Here is a 23,345-nt window from a genome sequence, read left to right as displayed (position 1 = left end):
AGGCCAGTGCCTCAATTGTCTGAGCCACTCAGCCCGGCGTTATTACATATTAAAAGAAAACAATATGCTATAAATAAAATGTCCACCTCTGCAGCAAAACAGATAGCACTATCAGTTGCCATCCACAGAGTCATGGGCTTGATTATCAGTACTATTAGAAATTTAAGATTGGCAGGAGGGCTGGTATGTGGTTATACAATTTCAGTGAATGAAGTCAAAGAAAAATCTGCCATCCAAGCACTTCTCTGGCTTTCAGTGTCAAAACCGTCAATAACAGAACCCAAATATGTTTGGAAGAATTGTTGAGCATAAAATGCTCCACAAAAAATCTTTAAAATTAGACTCTACATTTTGAGATATATCATACAATCGTTATCAAAATAGTTTATTCACCTCACCTCAAGTTAAGACAAAAATACCCTACTATCCTTTACATGAATGGTTTAGGAGTTATCGTTGTTAGTGAAAGCCCACAAAAGTTTCAAATATCACATGGGGAGAAAGGAGGAACCTAACACGCATGTGGCTGGAAAGGACTTGGAAAAACACAGCACTGAGCTACAAACGTAAAATAGCATGAAAACAATTAATGTCATATACAAATATATCTTATAAGGCCTAATCACTGTAAATTCAAGATTGCTCCCAAGGAAATCTGCAGACAGTCACTAGTTTTAGACAAATACTAACATGTTAAATGCTAACAATGTTCTGTGTAAGCTGTACATGACAATAATTAAATCTGCATACATAGAATACATCTAGGATTAAAGATAATGAAAAGACAAATGCATTATCTGTGTTAAGTCAGTAACTAAAGTATTATCATTATTAAAACTGTTGTGAGTTTAACTAGTAATCTTCAACATGCAATTTTATGCAAGTCCAGATTATAAGCTAAATGCTGAGTCCGCTACCTTGGCGAACTGTTCCAATATTCTGGTGGTCTCACTGACGAAGGGACACGAGCTAGTGTTCAGAGCATCCCATTGTCCCAGCTGTGTACAGGAATATTGGGCTTTCGGCGAGATCTGCTCTCCAGGAACTTGTAACTGTTCTCCTTCACACTGTAACTCTACCGTGTAGCCAACAACTGTTTTTGGCCATGAGTAACGTCCCTTGTTGTTTGATGTCTCTGCAACATAACATTTCAAATTCCTCTCATATGCTGAAGTAAATTCACACTCTTGCATACATATTGCATTCTGTCTTATTGGAGATGGAGAAATGACCTCTTTCACAACTGCCTGGTCTTGAAAACATTTAGAAAACATACCGCTACATTTGCCTAGTAACCACTTTGTGCTGGGAATAGTTCAGAAAGAAATGAAGATCTAAGAGAACTAGAATAAGAAATAATAATATAGATCTTTTAGAAAGAAGATAAAATGATATGCCAGAACTACAGCGTGTTTACTTTAATATATGTGTGTTAAAATAAATGAGAAGATCTCAATGAAATGGATATGAATGATGGTAAAGAGTGGATTAAGAGAAGAGCAATGTGACTTCTGACCAGCATCAACAATGGACCTAATAATTATTCCAAAAGGTAACTTCCACAGAAATCTGTCTCATTTATGGCTGTGACTGCATGGACACTGCTGAGGTATATGGAAGTGGTACTGAATAATGACATTCAGAGCACAACTAGTGTCAATCAATCAATCAATCAATCAATCAATCAATCAATCAATCAATCAATCAATCAATCAATCAATCAATCAATCACTACTGATTTGCATTTATAGGACAATCGCCCAGGTGGTAGATTCCCTTTCAGTTCTTTACCTAGTCTTTTCTAGAAAATTTCAAAGAATTTGGAAATTTGTTGAACATCTCCCTCGGTAAATTATTCCAAACTCTAAATCATCTTTCCATAAATGAATATCTGCCACCATTTGTGCTCTTTAATTCCAAATTTATCTTCATACTGTGATCTTTCCTACTTTTGAAAAAAAAAACACTCAAAATTATTCGTCTACTAATATCATCCCACGCCATCTCTTCACTGATAGCTCAGAACATACTGCTTAGTCAAAGAGCTCATCTCCTTTCTCCCAAGTCTTTCCAGTCCAAAGTTCGCAACATTTTTGTAACACTACTCTTCTGTCAGAAATTGTCCGGACCGAATTGAACTGCTTTTCTTTGGATTTTTCCAGTTTTCGAATCAAGTAATCCTGGTGAGGGTCCCATACACTAGAGCTATACTCTAACTGTGGTCTTACTAGAGACTTATATACCCTCTCCTTTACATTTACTGCAACCCCTAAATACCTCATAACCATATGAAGAGATCTGTATCCTTTATTTACAATCCCGTTTATGTGATTACCCCAAAGAAGATCTTTCTTGTTCGAATCCCATTGTCGGCAGCTCCGAAGATGGTTTTCCGAGGTGTCTCATTTCCACATGAAGCAAATGCTGAGGCTGTACCTTCCTAACCTCCCTTTCCTACCCCATTGTTGCCAAAAGATCTAACCTATCTGTGTTGGTGCAACAAAAAGCAAATTGTAAAGATGTTTCCTTATGTTAATACCTAGGTACTTACAGTGATCCTCATGGGGAACTTTCATCACATCAAACATATTAATTAAAACTGAAGAGGACTTTCCCCCTTTGTGAACCTCATAACCTGACTTTTTATCCCATTTGTCATCATACCATTCTCTGTTGTCTATCTCACAACATTGTGAAGGTCTTTTTGAAGATGCTCACAATTACTCTAGTTATTCAAAATCAGGAGTATACAGGATCATTTGCAACAGTTGTAAATCTTCTTACGTCAGACAGACCGGGAGAAATTTAAATATAAGGTACTTGGAACATGTCAATGCCCTGAAATACAATAAATTTTCAGCTGTAGGACAGCATATTAAGAATTTGATGGCTCGCCGTGATTCATGGTTCCGACGGTACAAACGTACGCGTAACGAATCCGATTTTGAAAACTATCGGGTACTTAGGAACAGAATTAAGCAAGAAATCAGAAATCAGAAATTTAAGTATTTAAACTGTCTTTCAGGTAAACTGAATGCCAGGAATTCCTGGAAAGAACTACGCTCTCTTGGTATTGTAAAAGGCCAACAACAGCAACGTGAACCAACTGTTCCCCTAGATGAGCTTATTACATATTTCTCTGAAGAACGAATCGCGTTTAAACCAATCAATCAGGCAGAATTAAATACGAATCAACCAGCCGTCCCTCCACTTAACCGTCCTCAATTTTCGTTCCAAGAGGTCACTAGCAACCAAATTAAAAAAGTACTGTACTCTATTAAATCTAAAGCAGTAGGAGTAGATAACATCCCTATACATTTCATACATAATATAATAGGCGCTATCCTCCCAATTATCACACATATATTCAATTACTGTCTCAGAAATGGAACTTTCCCTGCACTCTGGAAACAAGCTAATGTCATCCCAGTGCCCAAGATAAACGATCCTAAACTGACCTCTGACTATCGCCCAGTTTCTATTCTTCCAGCGCTTTCTAAGGCTTTGGAAAGACTGGTGTACGAGCAAGTATTGAAATATTTAAATAACTATTCTCTCCTTGACCCATTACAATCGGGCTTTAAGAAAGGGTACAGCACTGCCACGGCTCTCCTTAAAGTGACAGAAGACATCAGACTAGCTATGGAACAACGACAACTTACAGTGCTAACGCTTCTGGATTTCAGTGGTGCATTTGATACAATAGACGTACAGCTACTAATTAAGAAAATGGAATCTTACTTGTTTGACTCTTTAGTACTGAAGTTTTTTACGTCATATTTGAAAGATCGGAGGCAGTGGGTGATAACTCGCGAAAGAAATTCAGAATGGCGTACAAGGAAAGTTGGCACGCCACAAGGTAGTATTTTAGGACCGTTGCTTTTTACATTGTATATCAATGACATTTCATCTTCTCTAAAAACGTGTAATTATCACCTATATGCTGATGATCTCCAAATTTACTACCATTGCAGCTTAAGCGAATTACCAAACGCAGTAAAATGCATAAATGATGACATGAAAAAACTCAGTGAATATGCTCTCGCAAACAGACTTCTCATAAATCCATCAAAATCGCAAACTATCATTGTCGGTTCCCAGAAGCTCCTACACAAGATCAATGATTCGATCATTCCTCCTTTACAAATAAATAATAGCACAATTCCGTACAGTAAAACAGTGAGAAATCTTGGGGTGACTATGACTGAAACTCTAAATTGGACAGAACATATCAAAATCATAAGTCATAAGGTGTTTGCTACTCTACACCCACTGAAATTAAACAAAGATATTATACCACTAAACATGCGGCAAAGATTAACACAGACCCTAATTCTTCCTATCCTTGACTACTGTGATGTTATCTTGGTAGACGCTACTAAAGAACAAACTAGGAAACTGCAGTGTATTATGAATTGTTGCCTTAGATTCATTTTTAACCTAAGGTATGATGTGCATATTACTCCTTATTATCAGGCACTGCACTGGTTAAAACCTGATAAGAGACGTGAATATCATATACTTGTCTTAATACACAAACTCCTGCATAGTAACTCCCCCCGGTATATTTCATCTAAACTTCACTTCCTCTCTTCCTTCCATAATCGTAACACTCGCTCGGGCTCCACTTTAGCTATTCCTCTTCACCACTCTTCTGTGTATAATAAATCTTTCATTGTAACCGGATCCAGGCTTTGGAATTCCCTGCCAGTAAGTGTCAGGAGCATTGACTCCTTCCTCAAATTTAAAATATCTTGCCGAGACTTCCTGTTGAGAGATACCGATTGAAGTGTGTATTGGTGTGTATCGTGTGCGTGTGATTGGTAACTGTAAAATTAAAAATTGTTTCTGTTAGTTTTATATAATATAAACGTAAGGGTAGTTGATAAGTGTGTACATTGTAAGTGTATGTGTAAGTGTCTGTGTGAGATAGAAAAGAGGACTGAAGTAACGAGCTAATAAGCTAATAAGCTGCATATTGTGTGGATGTGTAACTTAAGCTTAATTTAGGAAATAGTATAAGTAGTGTAATTAGTATAATCAATAATAGGTAACCTTAATGTTAGTTATTGTATTGTGGTTAAATGTAAGAGAGGGCCGTGTGCCCTAACTTCGCCACATGAAAGAAGCCATAATAAATAAAATAAATAAATATGCATAACTATAATCACAAATTCAGACATAAAACAAGATATGGAAATTCTCAAAATCCTCAACAAAGGACCCCTCCTTAACATTAACAAAAGCTGCTTCATAAATTTACATCAATATTTCAACCCAAATCATAAGCTTAATGAAATTTCTTAAAAAGCCAAATATCCTTTTTGACCTTCTAATTCCCATTTTCAGTAACGCCAAACAAACAAGTCATAATTCAGTTTTTCATAATATTCACAGCACCTTTCCTTAACAGCCATCCTTTTTCCCACATCCTTCAGCCCAGCTTTAATTCCCCCTCCCCCCTCCTACCTTTTCATTTGAATCTCACAACAGTTAGTCTGAAGCACACACAACAATAGGCCACACACCACATGCTGTAATGAGAGGTCTCTTAAAACCTATGCCATCTAACACATTTTCTCATTCAATTCATTAATTTAATTTTATCTAATTTATTTTATTCAGGTTAGCTTCATGGGCACTGCAGTGAATTGCAAATTTTATACCAAACACAATGTATCTGTTTTAATCACATCTTCATGTGCCGTCCTGACAATGTCCAACAACATTTCAGCATGATTTAACAAGCACCACGAGAGCATCTCATTTTATTACTTTGATTGATGATGAAACAACATCTAACAGTTCTCCGTCAGCTAGTGGTTATTTACAGCGGTGTCCAATGACTTGCATATGGCTGACACCACTCAAATAGATTTGGTGATGAACTACGGGATCAACATTTACCAGTTCCAGTTTACAATTGAATTATCAATGATTAGCAGTATTAGAACTAACAGTCCTGTGTATATAAATTAATACATGAAAGAGTCTCGATGATGAGCATACTCTAGATGTTAGAACCTAGTTATTTTCATTAAATTTACTCATAATTTCATCCCAGTTTAATGTCAATTTGTATATATATTTGTTTCATTTGTTTTATGTCAATTGTGTACATGTACATTTGTTTAGTTATTAGATGTTTTACATTAAGGCTGAAGATGGCCAGCCCCAGCCAAAACTAGTCCCTAATTAATGTAATTTAGAATATTGCATATTATAGTATTGATGGTTCATGTTTGTGGGTTACTGTAGTCATGTCCTAGTTTGTGAACCATGGGCAATGGCTGAGTGGCCTAGTAAGTGGTCCTGAGAGTCGGATACCAGTTGCTATGGAATGGGAGTGGGCATCTCGGACATATTCTGAGTCATGGCCCTCCTTGCGCTCAGGCGGCTAGGACTATACAGTTCACCAGTGGTCCATAACCCATTAGAGGAGAGATCCTCACTTGGACTATGTGCAAGTAGGGTAGCATCCTGCTTCATAAATTTACCGAGCTCAGAACATTTTAAGCAAGCCTCAGACCTATGGGAGTAATGGAGTCCCACTCCCATTTGATGGGCGAGGGACTCCTTGGAAACAACTTGGCGAACGAAATGGAATTCGATAGGGAGCTAGCAATATTAATGGGGCTTATGGAAGAAAGAAGGTAGAACTGGCTGAGTCAGCAAAGAGGATGCATCTGGATGTGCTAGGAGTAAGTGATATTCGAATAAGGGGAGATAATGAGGAAGAGATAGGAGATTGTAAAGTGTACTTGACGGGTGTTAGAAAGGGAAGGGCAGAGTCTGGGGTAGGGCTCTTTATCAGGAATACCATTGCACGCAACACAGTTTCTGTTAGGCACGTAAATAAGCAAATGATGTGGGTAGATCTGTCAGTTGGAGGAATTAGGACAAGAATTGTGTCCGTGTATTCACCATGTGAGGGTGCAAATGAGGATGAAGATGCCAAGTTTTATGAAGCATTGAGTGACATCTTGGTCAGGGTCAACAGCAAGGATAGAATAGTACTAATGGGCGATTTCAATGCGAGAGTTGGGAATAGAACTGAAGGATACGAAAGGGTGATTGGTAAATGTGGGGAAGATATGGAAGCTAATGGGAACGGGAAGCGTTTGCTGGACTTCTGTGCTAGTATGGGTTTAGCTGTTACGAATACGTTCTTCAAGCATAAGGCTATTCACCGCTACACATGGGAGGCTAGGGGTACCAGATCCATAATAGACTATATCTTAACAGACTTCGAATTCAGTAAATCTGTTAGGAATGTACGAGTTTTCTGCGGATTTTTCGATGATACAGACCACTATCTGATCTGTAGTGAACTAAGTATCTCTAGGCCTAGGGTAGAGAAAGTGAAATCTGTCTGCAAACGAATAAGGGTAGAAAATCTCCAGGACGAGGAAATTAGACAGAAGTATATGGATATGTTTAGTGAGAACTTTCAAACAGTAGACAGTAAGCAGGTTCAGGATATAGAAAGTGAATGGGTGGCGTACAGGGATGCTGTAGTAGAAACAGCAAGGGAATGCCTAGGAACAACTGCGTGTAAAGACGGGAAAAGGCGAACATCTTGGTGGAATGATGAAGTGAGAGCAGCCTGTAAACGTAAAACGAAGACTTATCAGAAATGGCTCCAAACAAGGGCCGAAGCAGACAGGGATTTGTACGTAGATGAAAGAAACAGAGCGAAACAAATAGTTGTTGAATCCAAAAAGAAGTCATGGGAAGATTTTGGTAATAACCTGGAAAGGCTAGGTCAAGCAGCAGGGAAACCTTTCTGGACAGTAATAAAGAATCTTAGGAAGGGAGGGAAAAAGGAAATGAACAGTGTTTTGAGTAATTCAGGTGAACTCATAATAGATCCCAGGGAATCATTGGAGAGGTGGAGGGAATATTTTGAACATCTTCTCAATGTAAAAGGAAATCATCCTGGTGGCGTTGCAAACAGCCAAGCTCATGGGGAGGAGGAAAATGATGTTAGTGAAATTATACTTGAGGAAGTGGAAAGGATGGTAAATAAACTCCATTGCCATAAGGCAGCACGAATAGATGAAATTAGACCTGAAATGGTGAAGTATAGTGGGAAGGTAGGGATGAAATGGCTTCATAGAGTAGTAAAATAGCATGGAGTGTTGGTAAGGTACCTTCAGATTGGACAAAAGCAGTAATTGCACCTATCTATAAGCAAGGGAACAGGAAGGATTGCAACAACTATCGAGGTACGTCATTGATTAGTATACCAGGCAAAGTATTCGCTGGCATCCTGGAAGGGAGGGTGCGATTAGTCGTTGAGAGGAAGTTGGATGAAGACCAGTGTGGTTTCAGACCACAGAGAGGCTGTCAGGATCAGATTTTCAGTATGCGCCAGGTAAATGAAAAATGCTACGAGAAGAATAGGCAGTTGTGTTTATGTTTCGTAGATCTAGAGAAAGCATAACAGGGTACCGAGGGAAAAGATGTTCGCCATACTGGGGGACTATGGAATTAAAGGTAGATTATTAAAATCAATCAAAGGCATTTATGTTGACAATTGGGCTTCAGTGAGAATTGATGGTAGAATGAGTTCTTGGTTCAGGGTACTTACAGGAGTTAGACAAGGCTGTCATCTTTCACCTTTGCTGTTCGCAGTTTACATGGATCATCTGCTGAAAGGTATAAAATGGCAGGGAGGGATTCAGTTAGGTGGAAATGTAGTAAGCAGTTTGGCCTATGCTGACGACTTGGTCTTAATGGCAGACTGTGCCGAAAGCCTGCAGTCCAATATCTTGGAACTTGAAAAGAGGTGCAATGAGTATGGTATGAAAATTAGCCTCTCGAAGACTAAATTGATGTCAGTAGGTAAGAAATTCAACAGAATCAAATGTCAGATTGGTGATACAAAGCTAGAACAGGTCGATAATTTCAAGTATTTAGGTTGTGTGTTCTCCCAGGATGGTAATATAGCAAGTGAGATTGAATCAAGGTGTCGTAAAGCTAATGCAGTGAGCTCGCAGCTGCGATCAACAGTATTCTGTAAGAAGGAAGTCAGCTCCCAGACGAAACTATCTTTACATCGGTCTGTTTTCAGACCAACTTTGCTTTACGGGAGCGAAAGCTGGGTGGACTCAAGATATCTTATTCATAAGTTAGAAGTAACAGACATGAAAGTAGCGAGAATAATTGTTGGTACAAATAGGTGGGAACAATGGCAGGAGGGTACTCGGAATGAGGAGATAAAGGCTAATTTAGGAATGAACTCGATGGATGAAGCTGTACACATAAACCGGCTTCGGTGGTGGGGTCATGTGAGGTGAATGGAGAAGGATAGGTTACCTAGGAGAATAATGGACTCTGTTATGGAGGGTAAGAGAAGTAGAGGGTGACCAAGACGACGATGGTTAGACTCGGTTTCTAACGATTTAAAGATAAGAGGTATAGAACTGAATGAGGCCACAACACTAGTTGCAAATCGAGGATTGTGGCGACGTTTAGTAAATTCTCAGAGGCTTGCAGACTGAACGCTGAAAAGCATAACAGTCTATAATGATAATGTATGTAAGTATGTATAGTAATGAAAGGTGGACCATTATTACATTAATTTAATAATTATATTGTAACATATTTCAGATAAAAGGTCAAGACATCGTCTTTCAAACGAGATACTGTATATACCATGAACAACTGGTTCTCGTATCGTATGACAGGAGGCAGCACCAACTGATGCCTACACAGAGCGCTCGTGGAGAGTTACAAAAATATTACAAGCTGAGAAATACAAACATAATAAATAAACCGCACTCTTAATGTAAAATTAGAGCAAAGAACATCACGCGAAATTACAAACTTCACAGATCATCATTTCTTTATTTTATTCTGTGGGAAAGAATGAAACAAAAATACTTTTTAAAAAGCAGATATTAGTGCTCAGACTTACTTGACAAATACTTATCCTTGCGAAAACAACTACATTTTAATGATTTTCAATTCTTATTTACAACACTGATAAACCCTAAAAATGTGTTTTTGGAAACAAAACAATTTGCATATCCATAACTCCAAAACTCTTTGCACTATAGCCGTAAATGCAAAACCATGTATGGGTCTATTCCACGTATAGAGGTCAGTGGCTAAGGAGGAAAAGAGGGTCTATACCACGTACAGAGGTCGGCACTGAGTGGTTAATTAAGGTACAGCCCCAGCATTTGCCTGGTGTGAAAATGGGAAACCACAGAAAACCATCTTCAGGGCTGCCTACAGTGGGGTTGAACCTACTATCTCCCGGATGCAAGCTCATAACTGCACGCCCCTAACCACATAGCCAACTTGCCCGGTAACAGATGACAGACCATTCCTAATAACTTACATGCTGCTAAGAGAAAAAAAAAAAATCTATGTACAAACAAACAGGAAGGTATAAAGACCAACTACAGTTTATCAGACCGTAATGAAGAATCCAACATGGCGATTGTCTTGGGCCAATGCCCTTGGCAAAGATTTGCAGTCTGCTGTGAAACAAGAGTAAAGTGATGGACGTAAGTTCTAGGTAAGATAATTAACACTGATAATGTTGATAATTTCCGTAAAGAATAACTATTATATTCAACATTCACTGCATTTACAACATTAAAAACTACAAAATGATATTATTTATCGTCAAAAAAAATCTTTAAATCACAAACACATATTTGACCCACGTAAATAACAGCATAAAATATATTTGAAAGGAAAAAAACACCAACTCAGTACCATGAAGTGCCATTATCAATTACTATAAAGTACAGTAGCCAACTTTAAATGTACACGTAATGATGTATTTTTAACAATCAGTTTACTTGAAATGCTATCATTTAAGACTGAGGGAAAGGAATTATAATTAAGGTGACATGTTATTTTCTAAAGAAGATCATTTGCTGTCAATTTTCAATATTTTGCATTCCCCTGTCATTATACCTGGGAGTTCACAGTTAGGCTTGATATCTTCACATTTTATGTCTGGACATTCTTAGCAAGTTCCTTTGGACAACATTCCACGTGAAACAAAATTAACTAAAACCTTAAATTAAACACACAACAATAACTCTAAAGGTATAAAATAGTTCGTAAAAACCGAGGGTCACGCAGCCATCAGCTAGCATTTGGGAGATAGTGGGTTCAAATCCCACTGTCGTCAGCTCTGAAGGTGATTTTGATGGTTTTCTACTTTCATACCAGGCAAATGCTGGGGCTGTACCTTAATTAAGACTAAGATCGCTTCCTTCCTACTCTTAACCCTTTCCTATCCCATCGTCACTGTACCGGAGGTACACCTACTCCGTACATTTAAACTGAGCGCCTTTTAGAAGGCCATCTGTAATGTGAACCTTGAACAGTGTATCAGAAGAAGTTTCAAACTTTATCTTTACATGTCTCTACTGTCAACTTATGTGCCCTCTCTGATGGATGGACAATTAATTTTCAAAGAAATCTGTAGTTTCCAGGTTTACAAAACTGAAATGTTTGTATATTGTTTTTTGTGTTCTAGGGTTACTAGCACTGCTATCTATTCCTTCTTCATGAAATTATTAACCAATCAGAAATTTTGGAGATTAATTCTATTAGCCAATCAAAATTGAGGGTGTATACAGACCTTCGGCCAAGAGAGTTCAGAAACCTTCCTTTCCAATATAAAAGCTGGGACCTTTTGGGCCATGTTGTCTTTTCCATCGCTCCAGTCAAGAGGTTTAGAGTGCGTACGTAGTGGAGGCAGGGGATAAGCCTTGTGCATCATTGGAAGGCCCACCAGCTCAAGGTAATGGCAGACATCTTTTAATTATGTGATAGTTTCAGAAAGCTGACTTGAGGGGAAGGTTTCAGAACTCATTCTTAATGTAAAATTTTGAAGTTTAACATCATCTTCTAAATGTAAAGTTTTAAGCAAGTCTAAGGACTTTATTCTAATTTAGGGAATAAAGACTGTTCACCCTCTTTTAATTCCCATTCAACCTTGGTATTTGGGGCGACTATGATTTTATAAAACTTTAAACTTTACCTCTTCTTTTGGAACTTAATATTTTTCTCCATCTAGTCACCCTCTGTAGTATAGGCCTAGCCTCTGTAAATTAGGGCCATCAGCCCAGACAGGAGTGCAAGTGTTTGCCTCCTAGCATTTTGTTTATGGCCGATATCTTGAACCTTTTCTTTTTGATCACTAAGGCCATAGAATGGGCACTTATTGCCTCTGTTAAATTTTAACTATTCATAGTCAAGTGTAAATCAGACTGTTGAGCGGGTAATATAGTGAACTATTTTGTAATGATCAGAAGTAATAAGTAATAAGTTTTGGAGCACAGTCTCCTAGAGTACTGATTGAAGAGAGCAATGGTGCTCTTTTGAATACTGTAACTTTGGAGCTACAAGCTCATTTCTACAAATTATTGTGTACTTGGACTTTGATCTTTCTTGTTATTTGAGCCGAAAAGCTCCTAATTTGCAGTTGTTGTTTCCCAAAGTTTAAAATCGAAAAGAAAAAAAAAAAAAAGAAGAAAAAAATAAGAAATAAAATTTTCAATTTTAGTGTTTTAAATTATGCTTCGATCTTTTCTCTGTCCACCCATTCACGCCCGCAAGCACCTTCTTACACCTCTGCAACCTACCAAACCACAGTAACAGTCACCATAAAATCTGTCTGTGTCAGTGCGTTGCAAAACAAATTGTATAAATAATTGAGTGAGCGAGTAAATAAATAAATAAATAAATAAATAAATAAATAAATAAATAAATAAATAAATAAATAAATAAATAAATTCTGCCTGGAGTATTTGCTGGGTACATTGAGTGGCTCAGTAGTTGCTGTTGCCGGTCCCAAGCCCAGAAAAAAGAGCCGTAAAATTACAGCCAGAAAATAAACAGCTTGAGGAAATAAAGGGCATGACGGTTCCACATGTTACTGGCATTACCCCAACAGCGTCTGTTTCACATGTTAGTGGCAGCTGAATAAATATACTCTGCGGCTAACAACCATAGTTGTAAATCGGAGCTTGCTTCAATTAAGGTTGATAACTTTTGATAGATATGGAAAAGTCTTTTAGTAAAAGAATTCCACCGTCCAACCCCTTAAGGATGGAGAAGACTACACCGGATTCGGTGGGTAGTCGCCTAAAAGACAAGAATGAATTTGAACACTCAAAAATACATACATATAACCAAACACATAAACATAGAATCAAACATAAGCATATTAACTAAACTGTGATGCACAATATTAACTCCTTACTGAAAACTGGAAAGCTCAAGAACTTCACAGATGAATTAGGCAAAATATTCTTCCAGTGGCTCCAAGAAATGAGAAATTTAACAGAAGATCCATCTGAATCTCAAGGTTATAGAGTGTACAATGGAAAGAGCCAGGCCAAAGGGTCATGGAATACTGCCCCCAATTTGGTACAGGATTTATAGTAAATTTTTAAATAATTGATTCCGTAATTGAGTTTAAAGCCATCTCACCAAGAACTGCAATTCTAACTTTACAAACCACAAACAAATTTTACACCATCATAAATGCTGATGCCTCTACCAATAGAAACATTTCCTAACAAAAAATGTGCAAGAAGTTGATAATTTCTGGGATCTCCTTGATCAGACAATGAATAACATAAATATGAATAACATCAAGATCCTTATAGGGGACTTTAACGCTCAACTGGGTAAGGAAAAGAAGTATCGAGATGTAGTAGGAAAGTGGGCTCCTCATAAATATACTAACAGAAATGGCCAAAGACTCACAGAAATTTGCAGAACTCATGCACTAATCTCCAAATCTATATATTTTAAAAGAAAACCTCACAAACTTAAAAATTGTAAACACCCTGATTGGACAAAAGGGGAATGGCAGCTAGACCACATATGTATGGACAAATTCTTTCACAAGCAATCCACAATGTCAAAGTTCTAAGAGGAACGGGCACTAGTTCACATCATTACTTAATTAAAATCAAGATTAAATTCACTCCATTAAGAAAAAAACAAAACAGAGTTGGAGAGAAAAGGAGATATGACCCTCATCAGTAAATCAAGAATGCCCAGTATCGCAAAGAACAGGAATTAAAAGGCTAGCAGACAATTTAGATGACCTAATACCAATTCTGAAACAGATTGAAGATCTAGCTTCTTTAAATCCAAGGAAAAGACATGCCTGGTGGACCTCTGACTGTGATAGAATGCATGAAGAAAGACATCAAGCTTGGTCGAAATTTCAAGCCCAAAAAACAGAAGAAAACGCCACTAACCTCAAGAATGTCAGAAAAGAATTCACCCAAACTATTAGAAGAATTAAGAGAAAATATCAAAAAGATTTAATAAACTCTATTGAGGAAAATTACTACACCAATTTTAGAGATAATTCCAAGAATTTTGTAAACAAAAAAAAACAAAAAAACAGTAAATATAAACCCACCAACAGCAAAGGAAGTTGAAACAGTGCTTAAGGAAATGAAGAACTACAAAGCATGTGGAGAAGACCAGGTTTTTGCAGAGATGTGGAAATACACCGGCAGTGCGACTCAGACATCCCTCCATATGATATTACAAAACATTTGGATATAAGAAAAATTCCCAGAACATTGGACAACAGCTATAATAATAATAATCCAATTCACACGAAAGGTGAAAGAAGTAATCCAGGTATTTCCATCCTTGACTGCACATATAAGATTTTCTCTAAGATACTATATAATCGGATTAAAGAACAACTTGACCAAGAGTTAGGTGAATACCAGGGAGGATTCAGACCTTGCATCTGGGAGATAGTGGGTTTTCTGTGGTTTCCCCATTTTCACACCAGGCAAATGCTGGGGCTGTACCTTAATTAAGGGCACGGCCGCTTCCTTTCCACTCCTAAACCTTTCCTATCCCATCGTCGCTATAAGACCTATCTGTGTCGATGCGACGAAAAGCAACTAGCAAAATAAAAGATTCAGACCTTGAAGAAGCTGCTCTGAACAAATAATAACTTTGAAGCTAATCATGGCATATTACAGAAAACGAAACAAGCCCCTTTAAATAATGTTTATAGATTTCAAGAAAGCTTAAGACTCCATCCACAGACCATCATAACTAAAAATTTTTAAGACATTTCAAACTTCATCCAAAGCTAATCAAATTGATTGAACTTACTCCAACTACTACAATTTCTAAATTCAGAGGAGAACTTTCTGAACCATTCTTGGTAACAACTGGTTTAAGTTAGAGGTTCAAAACAGATCATATACAACCCTAGTTCTAACCATAAACGATGCCAGCTAGTGATCCGCCGAAGTTCGTCCGATGACTCGGCGGGCAGCTCCCGGTAAACCAAAGCTTTTGGGTTCCGGGGGAAGTATGGTTGCAAAGCTGAAACTTAAAGGAATTGACGGAAGGGCACCACCAGGAGTGGAGCCTGTGGCTTAATTTGACTCAACACGGGAAACCTCACCAGGCCCGGACACCGGAAGGATTGACAGATTGAGAGCTCTTTCTTGATTCGGTGGGTGGTGGTGCATTAGGGTGACGGATTGTCACCTCTTCTTCTTAACCCGTTCGGTGGGCGATGCGGCGAGATCCGCAGCTACAAGTCACTTGCTCGGTGGGGAACGTGGATATATCCGCCGATTCAAATTTTTTTTTTCTCAGTTGCCTGCCTGCAGAGGTTTATTTCCTTTTCAGCAGTGTATTCTGGATGAGTCTGCCCTCTGATGTGAATTTTTTCAACTATGTTATCCCAATACCAATGTGTCATCCATGAGTTGCAACATAAAGAACGCAGCTGAGTCCGAGCAAGAACGACCTAAGGCCTAATAGCTCCACGCTGAAGCTTTAGCTCATTGCCTAATCGTCCCTTGGATGTAATAATATTGCTGCAGAAGGGATTTCTAGAGATTATGACACTGAACAGACCTCTCTGATGACATTTTAGAACTGTGACCGGATTTATTATCCCCAGTCTTGAGTTCTTCCTTCACGACTAGAGTGTGTGTTTATCGCGAGTTACACAACATTTTATTATCACACGCATCCGTAATACAGTCATATTTCATGAATTCTGTCCAAACTGCTGAGACCAGGGTTCTATTCGATCCTTTTTACATTTTTTCCGCTAAAATATCTATAACGAATTACCGGCCCGCACTGTTAGAGGAAGATGATTTACGGGTCATGATAAAGGAAATGTTGGTATTTAGTGGCGAGAATTGTGATACTAGTGAAGTAAGTTCTGCCGAAGGGGAATTCGTAAGTGACAGGAAATTACCTGGAATAAGTACTTCAGGCTCGAATATACAGGGTTTGGGCGTAGCTGATGTGAATGTTCAGCAGTCGCAAAAGAGACAACACATATTCGATTCCAGTTCAAGTAGCGATCATGACAGTGCCAGTTGTGACGATAATACTGATTACAATCCAACCATTGCAAGTTCTTTGTCAACTTATACTGAAAGTGGACAAAGAAATTCCCGCTTTGATCCAAATTTCCATCGTGATGTAAAGAGAGTGTTTTTAGGGAAAACAAAACTGAGCGAAATATTTTAATTACTTTTTTATGACGAGATATGCCAGAACATAGCTGAACAGACAAAAGATGCCGAGCAGGAAATCGCACATAAAACCCAGTTTAGTAAGACGAAAGGAAGGAATCGATATCAAGACCATGTCCAGACAAAGAAGGACGAAATAAAGCTTCTTATGGCCATACTGTTGCCGCAGGGGATTGTACAGAAACCTAAATTAGGACACTACTTCTTGCAGTCACTTGTACACTACGCCTATTTTCTATGAGCTGATGACACAGAAGAAATTTTTTCTCGCCAGATTGAGTAGCCTGGTCAGCCTCCTGACCCCAACTTGGCAGGTTCGATTCTGGCTCAGACCGGTGGTACTTGAATGTGCTCAAATACGTCGGCCTCTTGTCAGTATATTTACTGGCATGCAAAAGAACTCCTGCGGGACTAAATTCCGGCACCTCAGTGTCTCCGAAAACCATTAAAGTAGTTAGTGGGATGTGAAGCCAATAACATTATTATTATTATTATTATTATTATTATTATTATATTTTCCTCCACAGCTTTTTAATATCTCTGACAATGAGGTGAATAATGCACGACTTCCTCCCAAAATATACGAGATAAATCCAGTATTTGACCACCTGTTAGCAAAATTTTCGAAAGCTTGTACCGCTGATGGCAAAATGTCAATTGATAAGAACCTCTTGTTATGGAAAGGGTGGCTAGGGTGGAAAGTTTACATAACAAGAAAACGATCGTGTTTCGGAATGGAATTATATAAATTATGCAAAGGCGAGACAGGTTATATAGCATGACCTGCTTCCGTGTGTATCATAATGAACAGCTGTAAAAGACATAACACTGTGAAGACTGTAAATACTGTAAATATTACCTGTATTGTAGTGTAATATAGTCCGTTTATGTTACTTATGAATTGTAGGGAGGCTACATAAACTTGATCCCTCGAAAGCGATAACCAACATAACAGAAAATTTTGTGAGTATTATAATAATAATATTATAATTTATTCCATTGTACATCTTTTAAGTACATGTAAACTTTGTAAATCTACAATTTACATATACAGAAACATTTATTTACAGGCAGAGATTGATAGTAAACTGCCTAAAATATTCAGGTGAAAGTTACTGTATGAACAAAAACCAGAGCTTTGCTGTTAGGAAGAAGCAATCTCGATTTCACACTGTGAAAGCACTTAGTACGTTTTTGCACAAAGTATTGAAAAATTAATAAAAATTTTCAACAATTAAATACGTTATATTCAAGTAAATATTTCTCTTTTGGCCCTTCAATAGTTCATTTTAGTCTAAGATTGTTTTTAATGAAGTAATTAAATATTTTCTTCAGTCAGGGAAATAGCTCCCCACCTGAGAGTGAGCTAGTGTGTACCGAGCTCTCCCGCTTAAGGGGTTAACTGTGCACTAGAGTACGTTATGAGGGAATGGTACAAGAACAACTCGAAAAATATATAAATTGGAACCCAGAAGGATAACATACATTTGAACTGTCTAGGATTTGCTGATGATCTAGCTCTTTTGACCAATGATATTCAGGAAACAAATCAATAAATAAAATCTTTTGCAGGAAATAGCTCAAAATATTGGTTTGTAAATTTCATTTGAAAAAAAAACAGAAATTACGCTAACTCAACTTCTGCTTGCAAACAAAATTAAGCTGGGAGACCAAGAAATAAAAATTGTAGATAAATTTAAATATTTAGGTGAAATAATCACATATAACCTGAATGAGAAACCAGCATGGCAAAATAGAATAGATAAACTGGTTACAGCATAGCATATTACCAAGAATACATAATAAAAAGTGTCTCTCAATAGCAACCAAATTGAAACACTACAAAACAGTCACCCAGCCACAAATTACATGTGCATTATTCAAAACAAAAGATTTAAAATACAAAACAAATACACTCCAGATATTGAAAGATATACATACTAGTCTACAGACGAAAATCAACAAGCAGAGAATACGAAGAGTGATTCCTGAAGCAGAAAGAAAATTACGTTCAGAAAGGATGAAACAGTATTGGGCTGTCAAAAAGAAGAAAAACTTCCATAAACCTGACTAAAGTAGTCCTATGTTGGCTAAAAAATTTAAATAAATAAATAAATAAATCATAAATTATCAGTCAACATCACAATATGGGAATCTTAAAAAAAAAAAAAAAAACTTCACACATAATTAACAGGTAATACTAATCCTAAAAGTAAACATTCAGAATAGTACCCGGGCAGCTCATATAGTAATTTTATATCAAGACACATTATCTGATCTATTTACAATGAATGCTGCGGAGAAGTATGGGTCCTCTAGTAGGCTATACTATTAATTTTAAGTGTTATCTTACCTATTTGAGGACAGTACTTCGTTTCTTCCGAGATGACAATGACACGTATTGCTTGTGTCTTGTTTATTGACCCCAATTCAAGTTGACAGTGCCAATGGCCAGTATGATCTCTTGCTAAGTGCTTGATGCTCAAAGAACTACAAAGAAAATGTTATTTTACAAATTCCATTTTCAACAGTATTCACATTTGTTTGAGTCATCAGTAGAGTTAGATCCTACCTCTCTACAAGTCCATTTTTGGCCATGTAGCGATTCTCCACGTGGATCTCCTTGAATACAGCAGATGCATCCTGATTTCCAAAAAGCCAAATCACTTTAACGCTACTACTGTTTTCATCAGTAATACCTGGAGCACGGCAGCGAAGTTTCAATGGATCCCCTTCAAACACCACCTGAGAACAATAAAAAACATAAAGCATTTGAATTAGAAAACTAATATGAAACAAATCTAACAAGTAAGAAAACACTAAAGAATGTGCTGCCGTCTTTGTACAGACAGGTTTTCTCTACCGATCTCAGTTCTACATCCCCCAACAAACTCATTTCTACTTCCCAGCTTCAATGGAAGAGCAAGCATGAACAATCGTCAATGTGGAACGTGACTGTTTTAGCATGACTAATTTTGAAATGAACTACTGAAACATATTATTTCAGTCCAGTATCCCACATTACCATGTCATCTTGCTGTTGTTATTGTTGATGAGTAAGGTAACTCTTTCATTTTTCAAGTGGGTAATGGAAAAGAACAACAAGTGCAACTGAAGTCATATACAGTAGAAGTCCGTTATAATGAGAATTCATAACTGCGAAAAATTTACTCGCTATAACGGATTGTCATTATATCCAATTTTTGTATAAAAGTCGGAAAACCCTTCATGCACTTTGAAATCGGTATGAGACGGCAATCAGTTTGCGTTTCCGTAAATGATATCCATACTACGGCTTACTAGTTTGTTAATTTTCGTAATCCGATACTACGTGAAAGTGTATGTTTTCCCTTCAAAAAATTTAAAACAGGCTCAAAAAGAAGTTTGTAAAATCATATGAATGCCTTGTTGTACAGTAGGCCTACGCATTTTTAGTAGTGATGTGCGCGAATGACGCCTGGAATCGCGAGAATCGGTTCCTACGACTCCGCGGTCGCACTCAATGTCGCATGCGAGGAATCGGTTCCCGATGACGTCACGAGAGTGTTTCGGTCGCACTCAATAGAGTGAGTCTTCCGTATGTAAGTGGAGTAAATTCGAACGTGTAATATTTACTATTTCTTTTGCATACAGTGAAATATGTAACTGGTTGTCGTGAATGAATTATGCCACATTATACCACCCTGGTAGTCTGGAAATCACATTACACATTTCGACACTGGGTGTAGCAATCGGCATTGTTATTATGCTCATACTGTATTTTCCTAATGTGGTTTTCAATTATCGCTAGTATAAACGTATAAAATATGTGGAATTAAGTCACATTTTTAATAAGTATACAACTTGTTTCCTAACATACTGGCTTCCGTTGCATTTAATTTGCAATGAACATACCGTACCACTGTCGGGCTCACTGGCTGAGTGGTCAGCGCTGAGGCCTTCGGTTCAGAGGGTCCCGGGTTCGATTCCCGGCAGGGTGGAGGATTTTAATCGCCTCCAATTAGTTCTTTTGGCCCAGGGACTGGGTGTTTGTGTTTGTCCCAACATTTTCCTCTTCATATTCAGACAGCACACTACACTACCATCCACCGCAGGAACACGCGATAGTGATTATATCCCTCCATATAGGGTTGGCGTCACGAAAGGCATCCGGTTGTAAAACAGGGCCAAATCAACATGCGCGATACAGTTCGCACCCGCGACCCCATAGGTGTGGGAAAAGTTGTAGAAAAATAAGAACATTTCATACTACTACTAAATATTATTATGAGAAACCCTCAGAATTACTATTTTTCTTTTCATCACTGCTTAACATTAGTTAAGGTTGTCTCCTTAGTACAATTGTATTTTGTAGAAAGAGTACTGTTATATTATGTCATAATCCCCGTGCAAGTTTTGATTTAATACAATTTGAATAGTTTCAAACAGAGGATCATAGTTTCTGATGAAACTACAGTCGCATTAGAGTATATAACTCCAGGAAACTACAATAAAAGCAGGCATGGCTTGTAAACAGACCTGGTTATAAACCAAAACGAACTCACATTACAGAACACATTCGTGCTGCACGTGTTTACGTATCTGCATCATAGATGGTGCTACTAGTTCCTCGGAATCGATTCCGGAATCGGGTACCCGATTCCCCAGACATATGGAATCGATTCTTCGCGATTCCAGTCGCAACCCATCACTAATTTTTAGACTAATTTTAGACGCCGAACATTGACTTTCGTCATACCGTATTTCTTTTTCTTTTTTTGTGGCTGCACAATTATTCTTTATTTCCGCGGGTTTAAGGACCATTAACTTAACATTGGCATCATAATACCGAAGAGAACTCATTGAAAATTTTTCGGCAATATCTATTCCATGCGCCTCTATAATACAACGATCCATCAGGAAATTATTCTTGCTGTCTATAAAACTGTTACTTTTACACAGCGTCAGATATAACCGGCTACCGCTACACACACGTCTTGCTTGTCAGGTTCAGCCAAAATCAGCGGCTAGCGATGTATAGGCCTAATCGCGAACGCTGAAAGTCAGCGAACGAGTTTATTGCGCCACAGTATGGGCATTCCGCCCTTGCGTTTTTCGTGCACACACCTCACAATTTCATCTTCGACTTCTTTAAAGCGTCCTTGTTGCGGACCACTGAATGCATTTTTTTAGCTCTTTGTCTTCACGCTAACGCCAAATATTGGCTTTAGTTAGGCCTATGACGTATTTTCTTGCGGCTGCACAATTATTCTACATTTCCGAGTGTTTAATAAACATTAACTTAAAATTAGCATCATAATATCGACTAGAACCCATTGAAAATTTGCCGGCAATACCTTTTCCACATATCTTTACAATACGACTATCCATCACGAAAATAATCCTGCTGTCTATAAACCTTAATTTTACTAAGCGTCAAGTACAATAGACGCGTTATGACTCTGCCACTGAGTAGCCATGGCTTTTCTAAGAATTCGAAGGGTTGAGTGTTTCAATACTATTCTGCAGATTTGAGAAACACACAGGCACTGTACAACGGCTGTCGCAGCTAGCGATGTGTAGTAAAGAGGCCGTTGTTTATTGTCAACGAGTTCTGTGCGCGTGTGAAAAGAAGCAGCGTGGTTACCGCGGTAGTTGCCAGTGGGATCCATGTTAGGCCGCGAATGCAACAACCCTTGAGTTTTCGCATGAGATTCTGAGAAAAAAAAGTCTTGGATTCGGAGAAATACGGCATCACTCCAGAGATTTCTGTGGCAAACACCTCAGCTTTCTTCTTCAAACAGCGTCACCTAACCTAACCGTATATGTAGCCTATCATGAAAACGTATTTGAAATGCATGTAAATAGCCGTAACTAGACGCGAGAAGATATGAAATATCCTCTGAAATCAGTGATGTACTCTGCCATATCTTGAGGTGTATCACATTCTTACTTAATTTCCGTATATAACATTAATATTAAGATATCGTTTACTTCAGGCTTTATTTTTAACGAGTTAACAACTGCTATCGGCCACGTTATTTATGCATTTATTACGAAAACGTGTTATCTTCTTTCATTTCGAATTTTCTGTAGAGAACAGCAGTCGATGGGTATTACTAATCAACTCCAACATCGCCTTTGAATGTCAACGAGAGAGCTCGCAAATGCACAAAGTGAGAAAACTATACCGTACCGAAAGATGATCGATTGCATTTTGTTGCAAACGTTTCAGTTTTCTTATTCAAGCAGCGTCACGTATCCTAACTTAACCGTACTAACATATGATGAAAACATACTTCAAGCGCCAGTAGAGAAATTAAACCTTTCTCGCTATAAATTTTCATAATAGCCTTTCCGTAATTTAACCAGACACGACAAAATATAAACTAACCTCTGAAATCAATTAAGCACTCTGCCATATCTCGAGGTGTATCCCATTCCTACTTAACTGCAGTATGTCGCTTCAAAATTAAGTGGTCGTTTAGTCAGCCTTAATTTTTAACGAGTTAATGACTGTTATCGGACACGTTATTTACGCATTCATTTCGAAAATATGTTCTCTTTTATTTCGAATTTTCTTTACAGAACAGCTGTCGACAGATATTACTAATCGACTCCGACATCGCCTTCGAATGTCGACGAGAGAAATCGCTAGTGCACATAGCGAGGAAAGGATGCCGAAGGTAATCGATCGCATGCAGTATTATAATAATAATAATAATAATAATGTTATTTGTTTTACGTCCCACTAACTACTTTTTAAGGTCTTCGGAGACCCCGAGGTGCCGGAATTTCGTCCCGCAGGAGTTCTTTTACGTGACGAGGCTGTCG

At 37.9% G+C, this 23,345-nt stretch overlaps 1 protein-coding gene across 1 annotated transcript in view; it reads right to left on the bottom strand.

Moving 5' to 3' along the window:
- Positions 1–23,345, bottom strand: part of Remo (Remoulade) — a 254,558-nt gene that overhangs the window by 181,823 nt on the left and 49,390 nt on the right. The window contains exons 8-10 of the mRNA XM_067135523.2: positions 19,105–19,277; positions 18,886–19,022; positions 918–1,135 (exon numbers count right to left, since the gene is read on the bottom strand). Coding sequence (XP_066991624.2) covers positions 918–1,135; positions 18,886–19,022; positions 19,105–19,277 — 528 coding nt within the window. The remainder of the gene's footprint in view (positions 1–917; positions 1,136–18,885; positions 19,023–19,104; positions 19,278–23,345) is intronic.

Source organism: Anabrus simplex, chromosome 1, assembly GCF_040414725.1.
Source record: "Anabrus simplex isolate iqAnaSimp1 chromosome 1, ASM4041472v1, whole genome shotgun sequence".
In the NCBI taxonomy this organism is placed as follows: domain Eukaryota; kingdom Metazoa; phylum Arthropoda; class Insecta; order Orthoptera; family Tettigoniidae; genus Anabrus; species Anabrus simplex.
This window is presented reverse-complemented; position numbering and strand designations above follow the sequence as displayed.